The 10,037-nt window shown below is 34.4% G+C and overlaps 1 protein-coding gene and 1 long non-coding RNA gene across 2 annotated transcripts; one reads left to right on the top strand and one right to left on the bottom strand.

Annotated features, from left to right (window-relative positions):
• The first annotated feature begins 488 nt into the window (after positions 1-488).
• Positions 489-3,734, top strand: LOC105802968 (uncharacterized). The gene is made up of 4 exons (XR_001136339.2): positions 489-903; positions 2,123-2,210; positions 2,911-3,039; positions 3,352-3,734. It is a non-coding gene; the product is annotated as an uncharacterized LOC105802968 (long non-coding RNA).
• An 858-nt stretch (positions 3,735-4,592) lies between these two features.
• LOC105802967 (dnaJ protein ERDJ3B) lies at positions 4,593-9,051 on the bottom strand. The gene is made up of 10 exons (XM_012634890.2): positions 8,717-9,051; positions 8,467-8,615; positions 8,230-8,359; positions 7,382-7,493; positions 6,352-6,468; positions 6,104-6,190; positions 5,487-5,546; positions 5,230-5,307; positions 5,081-5,152; positions 4,593-4,985 (listed from the first exon to the last, which is right to left on the bottom strand). Exons 1-10 carry the CDS (start codon positions 8,785-8,787, stop codon positions 4,827-4,829), a joined length of 1,035 nt encoding a protein of 344 aa, XP_012490344.1. The 5' UTR covers positions 8,788-9,051; the 3' UTR covers positions 4,593-4,826.
• Positions 9,052-10,037: the final 986 nt, after the last annotated feature.

Genomic DNA, 10,037 nt, shown 5'->3' with positions numbered 1-10,037 from the left:
GGATCAAGGTTTTGGATTTAGATTAATTAGTTTTTTTAAAATATATTTAAAAAATTTAATTTAAACTATTTGATATATTTAAATATAGTTTAAATAGAATTAATAAATAAGTTAAAAAAAGTATTGATATATATATGGATGGATATATATTTAAGTAAGTATAATTAATTATTTTGGATATATAGGACCAAATTATAAGAAATGAAATAAAAATATAAACAAAAAAGACAAAAAAACCTAAAATTTATAATTTTATATAATTCTTATAAATATTACTTAAAAGTAAATTAATTTTTAGTGGTGTGTTTTACAAAAAACGCCACAACTATACATTAAAGCTTAATAAAACGGCGCCGTTTCTGTTTAGAACTTTAATTTTTAGTGGCGTTTTTATAAAAAACGCCGCAAAAGATAAACAATAGCGGCTTTTTTATAAAAAAGGCATAAAAAATTATTTTATTTAAAAAAATCGCGCTTCTTATCCCAATTTTCCCCCGCTGAAACCCCTAATTTTTTCCCCTCTTCTTCGCGGTCTATGAGCATTTCGCTTCTTCACCCTTTTCAAACTCATTTCTTTCTCCTCTTCTTTCTTTTTTTCGGATCTTCTTTCTCCCTCTCTCCAAAGTTCTTCGATTCTTTCCGTCTCCTTTTCGCTCGCTCTCTGGTAATTTCATCTTTTAAAACAGGGCCGGTCTAGCCAATCTCTACCAGGACGGTTTAATGTTGACCTTCGAGGGTCAAAAGATCCAAGGCTCTCAGAGCATTGTCGCTAAACTCACCAGCCTTCCTTTCCAGCGGTGTTAGCACAGCATCACCACTGTCGATTGTCAGCCCTCCAGCGTTGGCGGCATGCTGGTTTTCGTCAGTGGTACCCTCCAACTCGTCAGTGGTTTCGATTCGTAGGTAAGCTCTCTTTAACCATGGCTTAATTAATCATACGAAGACCTTGAAACTTCGAGATTACTCTCTCACAATCTAAGTTAGCTGCATACGATTAGCAACTTTGTGGAGAGGAGGATTTTGTTTTTGTTTTTCTTCCTTTAATTGCTGATTATTTCTGGGTTTCCAGAATAAATTTAAAATTATGTCAAGTTGGATATTGCAAGGTTCAGTCGAATTTTAGTGTTGGAAACTGCAATTATTGACTTAATTTGCTGATTCGATTAGAAAAAGCAATTTAAGTATTTGAATTTTACTTCTCAAAAGAAAAAAAATAGTGATTTTAATGTTAATGGAGTGTTTTACATAGTAAATAGTTAATAAAAATAAGCATTATTGTATGTGATTTTATCATGAGGATAAATGTTTTCTGTAGCATTAAGTTTTCAAAAGAATTTTTATTTTGAGATCCTTACTTTGCTTTTTAATCAATGATGCTTTTTAACAGTGTTCTTAGGTGTGTGCCTAGGTGCATTAGACCAAGATAGTTGGTATTATACTGGTGGACGTACCAAGGTCGGTGCATTAGACCAAGGTGTAAATGAATATGATCAAGTGCATGTGTATTCAATAACAAGGACCATTAGGAAATCATGTGTATTGGCCAATGAAAGATTAAAAATTTTTTGCATGATTTTTAGATAAAAGGGACCAGTTGTTAGTGTTTGCTATCATATCTTAAGCTAATTTATATGTACACGGTCACACATAAAAACACAAATTTATATATATTGCCTCGTCTGCGGCAAGTGCTTTTTCCACACCTTGCCTTTTGAGTAATATAAAGGGTTCTAATGCCTAGAATACCTTGTGCTCTTGGCAACTTTTGGCTGGCCCTACATTTCTTAAAATTTTTTCTGATTCAAATTCATATTTACTGTTTTTTTGAAGAAAAATTAATAATAATTTTGTTTTGTCATTTCTTCTAATATTAATAACTAGCTACTTATACTATATTAGAGAATCAAATATTCACCGAGTCAATGGAGTATATAATTTAAATAAATTATCCTTCAGATAGTGCCAGACCAGATTTCCTCTTTGAAATTGCTTTAACCAGTGAAATGCTTCGGTAGTTTGCTATCTTTGTGGTGGAAATTATTGATGTCTATTTTGGACTTTGGAGCTATAATTTCATTTTTCTTATATGCAATTTTATTTTTATTATTTTTCTTTTATACAGGATGAGAACCGGTATAGTGTAGGAAGAGGAGTGCACAAAAATCTGAAACGTGCAGAGAAAGCTCGCATTCTAGTTAGCAAATTACCATGTAAGCTTCTAGTAGTAATCTTACATCTTGAAGTAGGTTTGTGTGACATATTAACTTAATCTCCTTTGTTAAATAGAAAACATGATTTATTGCAATGCAAGATTTAGTTGATTTGCTTATATGCTGGTTGTTTCTGAACTTGGTTTGGTTTTGTGTAACCGTGGTTTTTGAACTTGCATTCTATACTGTCCAAATATCTCGGTTCAGGTCAGTTTTCGATTTCATTATTTATTCCTGAGCTTAAGCTCCAGTTTGAAATGAGATTTTTCAGTATAGTTAAAAGGTAAAAAGACCTCAATCAAACTCGTGTGATACTATAATCAAACATTAAGGTACTCGAATTTGATCTGCTCAATAGCTCAAACTCGACTCAACACCACACAAGTCTAATTTGAGAATTTCTGAGAAGGATCCACAAATAATAACTGAATTATTGCCAAGTATGAAATAATGGTGACACTTGTCAACTCTAGTGATTGCATATCTGGATAAGAAACTGGAGGCTTGGGGGCATATGAAGCAGACATTTATTGACTGCCGCTGTGCATTTTGGCTTTTACTGCCTGCATATATTTGGTTTTAGTGTTCCTGTCTGCATGTATTTGCTTGCGGAATTTATGTTGTTGTTAATGGTTTTTATTTTAAACTTAAGTTGTGTCTGCCAATATACTCTTAAATCATGATCCTTCTATTTCTTTAGGTTGCTGAGAAGACTGCTCTTCTGCGGCCTATAGAACTTAAACTTGTTCCTATGGCCTTGGAAGGCAGTGCATTTAGAAGCAAGTTTCTTGATACGGATGAACTTATGAGCTACTGTAGCTGGTTTGCGGTAAGAAATGACTCCTATTTCTATTTTATGGTACCTGGAATGGTTTAATACTTCACCGTCTATAATATTTCTATTGCCCTTGGATCTTATGTTGTGGGTGTTAGTACCTTACCAATCTCATTAATGTCTTGTTTTATTCTTCCTGAAATTCGAAGAATCAATTATTTAAGTGTTTTCATTCAGTTTACATGTTTACCTCTGTTTCTCTGAGTTTCATATTTGACTAATCCATCTTAATCGGTGGTAAATTAATGTTTTAGGCACTAATCAATTTTAACCAAATTATCTAACTGCAATTTGTACTGCTTGCAGACTTTCAGCAGCATGATCCCAAAATGGCTGCGGAAAACCAAAATTGTCAAGAAAATTAGCCAAATGTTGGTGAATCACCTTGGACTAAATTTGACCAAAGATCTGCAAAATGTGGTTGATTTAATGGAGCCATATGGTCAGATAAGCAATGGAATAGAATATCTAAATCCTCCCATTGATGTCAGTAACTAACTTGCTTGTCATTTTAAATATGCAAGTCAATTGCTATTAATAATTTTTTGTTGGATTCTTTTTGGACTGAAAAATAATTTCTGAGGATAGTCTAAGAATCTTAAATTTTATAGAAAGCCAATAAAGTGCTTGGTGGACGAAATGTGGTGATTAATTGAATTGCAAGGTCATACATGCTGTTAATTTTTTAAGAGCTGATAAATGAGTATGACATAGTGCTCAGAAATGTTCTAAGGATGTCTTTAGATGAATGGAATTGTTTGATAGTTTGAGGTTATAAATCTTTGTATTGATTTTTCTCAACAATCTGAAGCCTGTCATACTTAGCAAATTTTTCTGTGAGAATGGGTGTTTAAGAACTGTGAATTGTCTCGAAATATATACGATTGAGATGGTTGATATATTATCAAGCATGCAATATATATCACCGTCGTGACAAGTTTTTATAGGATATATTTGAAATGGGTACGAATTTATATCCCTGTTACATAGAAATATATATTTAGGTTTAAAGTTAAAATTTTAATTTAATTAATATTTTTTATCCTTAAAAGTATATAATTTAAAGTTTAAATTTCAAAAAAAAAACATAATATAATATTTATTATACAAATAAATATTATTTAATTAATTTTTTTTAAAAGCCATGTTTTTAGCGGTGTTTGTTAAAAAGCGCCGCTAAGAGTCATCTTTATTGTGGCATTTTGTTGTAGAAGAGTCGCTAAAAGTCATTGTCTTTAGCCACATTTTTTGAGAAAAGCGCCGCTAAAAATTATGGTCTATAGTGGCATTTTTAGTAGAAGCGTCGCTAAAGGTCATGGTCTATAGCGACGTTTGTAAAAAAAGGTGCTGCTAAAGATTATGATCTAGCGTTTGTGAGAAAACACCACTAAAGATCATGGTCTAGCGACGTTTTTTTAAAAGCGCCGCTAAAAACTTAAAAAAACGCCACTAAAAACCTATTTTGGTGTAGTGTATTGTGCAACATAGAAAAGACTCAAATTATGCTAAAAAAAAAAAAACCATCCTCTGCTCCTATAGGAATAATGTGCTAAACAAACCTCTCCAAAGTGCTGGATAAATTAACGCACTAGAGACCAAATACATTTCTTTCCAGCATTTTTCAGACACCGCAAAGGTAATTTGTTAATAAGGAAGGGAATTGGTAAGAAAATTTTCAAACACCAGATTTTCTATTTTCTATGTATTCTCATCAAATGTTACAATGGGAATCTAGCTTATAACCCAAGCGGCCAAAAAAAAAAATATGGGATGTTCTAATCCTAGCCAAGAATTGACTTGATTTTCGCCTTCTGCTCCTCCGCAAGTGATGTGGGGAACAAAACCTCATAGGTGACAAAGAGGTCTCCTTTCTTGTTGCTAAAATGCAATGGCATTCCTTCTCCTTTGAACTTTCTCACCTCCTTTGGCTTGGTAATACCCTAAGTATGCAATACACAATTATTTCTTATTTTGGATCATTTTGTTGATCGCGGACAACATAAAATCAAATCTACATGGGACATGTTATGCTTACCTTAGAGCCAATCTCCACTAAATGGTCATCAAGGTGTTTAATGGTCTTATCAAAACCAACAAGAGCTTGAACCTAGAGCAAATAATGCCAAGAAAATTAGTTCATAGTTTTCTGACAAAATGTAGAGACAGATGGAGAAATCGTCTTACAAGTGTTATGGTGACGGTGGCGTGCAAGTCATTGCCTTCCCTCCTGAATCGGTCATGGGGTGCTGTATGAATCCGGAACTACAGAAAATGCAAGTCTTATATGAGCAAGAACGAGCAAATTCCAATATACTAACTAAAGGCAGCAAATGATTCTGGAGACAGGAATCTACCGGCCTTGCCCAACGGCCAGCATGTAGCACAATTAACTGATCTATTTAGAAGGATTGGAAAATTTTCATCACTGGTTAAAGACTAACCTTCAAATCTCCAGGTTCTCCATCTATAATTGGCTCACCATCTTCATAAAAAACCACCTCCTGTAGAACACGCAGGAAACACATTATTCAAAATTTAAAAACAGTACCACGCACTAGATGAAATTACTACTATTATGCTCCTAGCAATAGTGAGATAAAACTACAATATGACGGAAAGTACAAAATCCCATAATTGTAGTTGGACAAGTAATTAAGATGAAATTGTCAAATGAATGAATCTGCACCAAAACAATGAGCTCCATTTAGACATATGGCATTAAGAATCCCTAGAGATTCTACTAAATTACATTCCTCTGTCTGTTTCTTTGCCCCCACACCTTGGATTAATGATGAACAAGAAAGCATGTCAAAACAAGTCGGAAAACCCTCATACATGATTAATCATTCTGATGTTGTTATAATTGTCATTTTTAATAGATGAAAGCACACAGAATAATTTTGATAATTCAAGAAACAAACTTTTCATATCTCACATTCCCAAAGTTTTAAACGCGACTATAATTTTTAACATTAATGAAGAAAAACAAGACAACAGTCTCAACAAGCACACCAAGGCAAATATTACAAATTAAAGAAAAATAATTTTAAAAACCTACTTGTCCATCTTGCATTCCTTTCTCAATATCAACTGTGACAAAGTATCCCTCTCGTTCATATTTCACATTTTGGCACTGCTCGCAAACCTGAGAAAAGAGAGTTGGAGACTAGTAATAAATGCCTGATCATAGCAACATAGGACATAACAATTTTGACAGTGTAAAAAGGCTGAGGAAACAAATAAAATACATAACAGTATGAAACATAAATATCAATGAAAAAGAAAAAAAACACAAAGCCACAGTACCTGTTCAGTCATCTGTTGGAACATCCCTGGACCAATTTGCTTATGATAGACCTCATTTCTGCAGTTACAGCGGCGTTTACCTGGAGCTGGTTTTAAGATGTTTTTCTCCCTCCAAACCTGGTGAATTTGAGATAAATGTTACCTTTTATATATATATATAAAATAAGAAAACTGACAAGAAAGGTCATAGGCAAAGAGAACAGAAAGGCAAACACCAAGCTACTAACTCCTTCGATTTTCCCCACAAAGGCTAAGTTAAGGACAAGGAAAAAGGTGCACCTTATCTACATCATCTTTATTTCAGGATAATAGATGTAAAATTCATTGATCTCCAAGCTTTCCAAGAAATAGAACATTCGGAACAAAGTACAAATTTGCCAAGTATAAATGAACAGGTCCAAAGATGGCCTAACAACTTTATTTTACACTTTTGACAGTCGCCTAAGGAGGCTGAAGAGAAGAAATAGTTTAATAATCTAGGTCCTAGACAGGTCAGAACAGTACATGGCTTGAAAAACATTACACCATACCCTATGATGCCTTATAGCTGATAAACATTAAAGCTCCAAAGAAAGAATTTAGCCTTGTCATTTGCAAAGGGTCCACAAAAAATACAAGATAGCTTAAGTACTTATGACACTTACATGTACAAGTTTAAATATTATTAGATGGATATGATATTTAGACTACTAATACATTAAGCATTACAAGATAGGTTAAGTACTTATGACGCTTACATGTACAAGTTTAATTATTATTACATGGATATGATATTTAGACTACTAATACATTGAGAAAGCAATAATTGTAATCGCATTCACTATTCTTCTCACAAACGAGCTACTCAAGTCTAGAAGGTAATATAAGTACATAACATGCAAATGTTTAAAACCCTTTACAGAACAAATCAGTTAAGACATTAAATAAGGAACTAGCCATGCACAAAAATCTTGGGTTCCACAAGTCAAGATGACCAAACACAGTCTAACTACCGATTTGGAAATTTTAGTAGAGCACATAATATTCTCACCTTAAGAGTACCTCCCATGTACAAATCTTCAAGTGTTGCATCCAATTCAACAATTACATCATCGCCCTTCACAATTCTCTCTTCCTCTTCTACCGACCCTCCACCAAAAAACCTGAAGAAAACACCATCTAGTCAACATTAAAATTGAATTCAGCAAAACATATATAAAAGTAAACAATTCCTCAAAATTGATGGATAACCACGTTTAAACTAAGTGAATGTAGGGCTAGGTAGATGGTTTTCAAATGTTGAAACCATTCTTGACGTCTGTTAAATTTTATTGTTGATTTCATACATCATCAACTTAACAAGTAAACACAAGTAAAGGTTCCCAACAACCCAAAGGAGCAAGACATTATGAAGCTCCATGTTGACACTCAAGACCAGAGTTCAAACCTAGCGTAACTCATCCTCCCCAAAATTGTAATGTACAAAAAATAAAGGTTCTGAAATCTACCATTAATTATAGACAACCTGAATTTGGGAAACATTAGCATGCCTAAGATAAACCTAAGCTACATTAATTGGCTTCTAAACTGTGGTACAATGTCGGCACACCATTTATAATAGCATTTCAACTACTACTAAATAGCTGTAAGGATAATTAAATGAAACTACAACTAAATAGCTAACAAGATAATTAATACTCGGTTTAGGAACATGAATTTGGATTTCATTTATATGTAAATGGTAAAAATGAAAAGCATAAAAACATGGGTTTAGCAAATTAAAAAATATTTTAAGAATTCGAAATTCACTGGTCGGCATCTTAACAAATTCATAGATTTAATAAACATTCATGAAACGCTACATAAAGGAAATGGAATATAAACATTCAAATATCTTACGAGCTGAAAATGTCCTGAATATTGACCCCCATTCCTCCTCTGCCTCCGCTGGCAGCATGCTGCTTCAGGCCCTCCTCACCGTACCTATCATATATGCCCCTCTTTTCGCTATCCGACAACACCTCGTAAGCTAATCATTGTCAAAGCAATTAATCGTTTAAGGAAGAAAATTCAATCAAATCTATCACTCAACTTATTTTTCAAAAATTATAATAATAAAGAACAAGTTTTTTTTACCATTGTTAATGTCAGCAAATCGCTTATTGGCCTCTTCATTGCCGGGGTTCTTATCAGGATGGTACTTCAATGCCAGCTTTCTATACGCTCTTTTGATCTGCTCATCGGATGCTCCTTTCGGCACTTGCAATATGTCGTAATAACTCTTCCTGCAGCAAAAACACCACAAAGTTCCACGAACATATATAAACGCATTTTGAGAGAGAGAGAGAGAGAGAGAAAGAGAGAGACGGGAGAGATTGAGGCATACCCTGCAATGGCGACGATCGCGAAAGACAAAGCGAACAGCAGAAAAAGTGGCTTCGATCGTGGAAGCGCCATGGATTTGAGATCAGGAGAGAAATTGGATCTCTCCAGAACTTAAGAAATGTTTACAAATTTTTTATCAGATCTTCAATTTCAACAACCGAAATAAAAAAGGTTGATATTTCGAGAGAGAATAGGTGAAGGGTTCCTAAGCTTTGGCGCTGTTTTTTTTCAGTTGGAGTACTTGGAATTCGAAACTGGGAATTGTTGTTTAAAACATTTAAACAAAACCAAAGCAACAGCATACACGAAAGGAAAACGAAGCGAAGCTTGAGGCATCAAACGACTTGACTTTGGGGATTAAACTTTTGCGACGTGTTCTCGAGAAAACTGGCCAATGAGCGTAAGCTTCCTGTTGTTTTCTCCAATAGCGTATAGACACGTGGATCCATTCTCCAATATCTTTTTTCCTGGAAAATGTAAATTTGATTGACTTAGGAACCAATTTAAAATTATTATTATTATTATTCATACGCCCCGCATTGTTTGTGGAAACGAAGTCGTCACGTTTTGGTTTCTGAAGAAAAGAATTGAATAAATTTTGGTTATGGACTTTTAGAAACCTCTTTCGCATAGTAGGCTTCGAGTGGTTAGGCCCAAAATATATTGGATTTTCGATTACTCCCAATTTAGTAACCAACCCATCAGCCAGTTTATTTACTCAAATCTCTTAACGAATGGGTTATTGTGTAACAGGAATAATGCCCATTATTTGTTTAGCTGGAGCAAAATTGTTTTCTTGCGAGGAAAATTTTCTGCTAAAGGACATGTTTTGGCCGAAGGATTCAAGGAGGAAACACAAATGGATTCACTAGGGCCACACAATGGCGTGGCTGCGTGCTGGATTCTGCCAATTGTTTGGTGGATTAAAATTAATACTGACGATATGGTTAACCCGTTTCGAGCATAGCCTCCTCTGGAGACTGGAGGTGTGATGAGGAACAGTAAGGGCAAATGTATGTTTGCGGTGGAGCTTTGGGCAATCAAAGACGACCCAACTAGCTTGGCAGCAAGGATTCGAAAAGAATATTGTAGAGAGTGACAGTCTTGTGGCTATTAATCTACTTAGGGCTAGTTTGGATGGGCGGTGTGTTTACCTCCACTGAGGTTAAAAATAGTGGTGGCGGTGAGATTAGTTATTGCAGCGGTGAGATTGGATACTGTAGCGATGAGATTAGAAACAATGGTGGAGTGTGTGTTTGGATTCAAACGCAGTTGTAGCGGTGAGTTGAGAATAAAAAATGACTATTAAGGACATCAGATTA

This window comes from Gossypium raimondii, chromosome 11 (assembly GCF_025698545.1).
Source record: "Gossypium raimondii isolate GPD5lz chromosome 11, ASM2569854v1, whole genome shotgun sequence".
Taxonomy (NCBI): domain Eukaryota; kingdom Viridiplantae; phylum Streptophyta; class Magnoliopsida; order Malvales; family Malvaceae; genus Gossypium; species Gossypium raimondii.
Note: the sequence above shows the minus strand (reverse complement) of the source record. Positions and strands in the feature narration are given on the sequence as shown.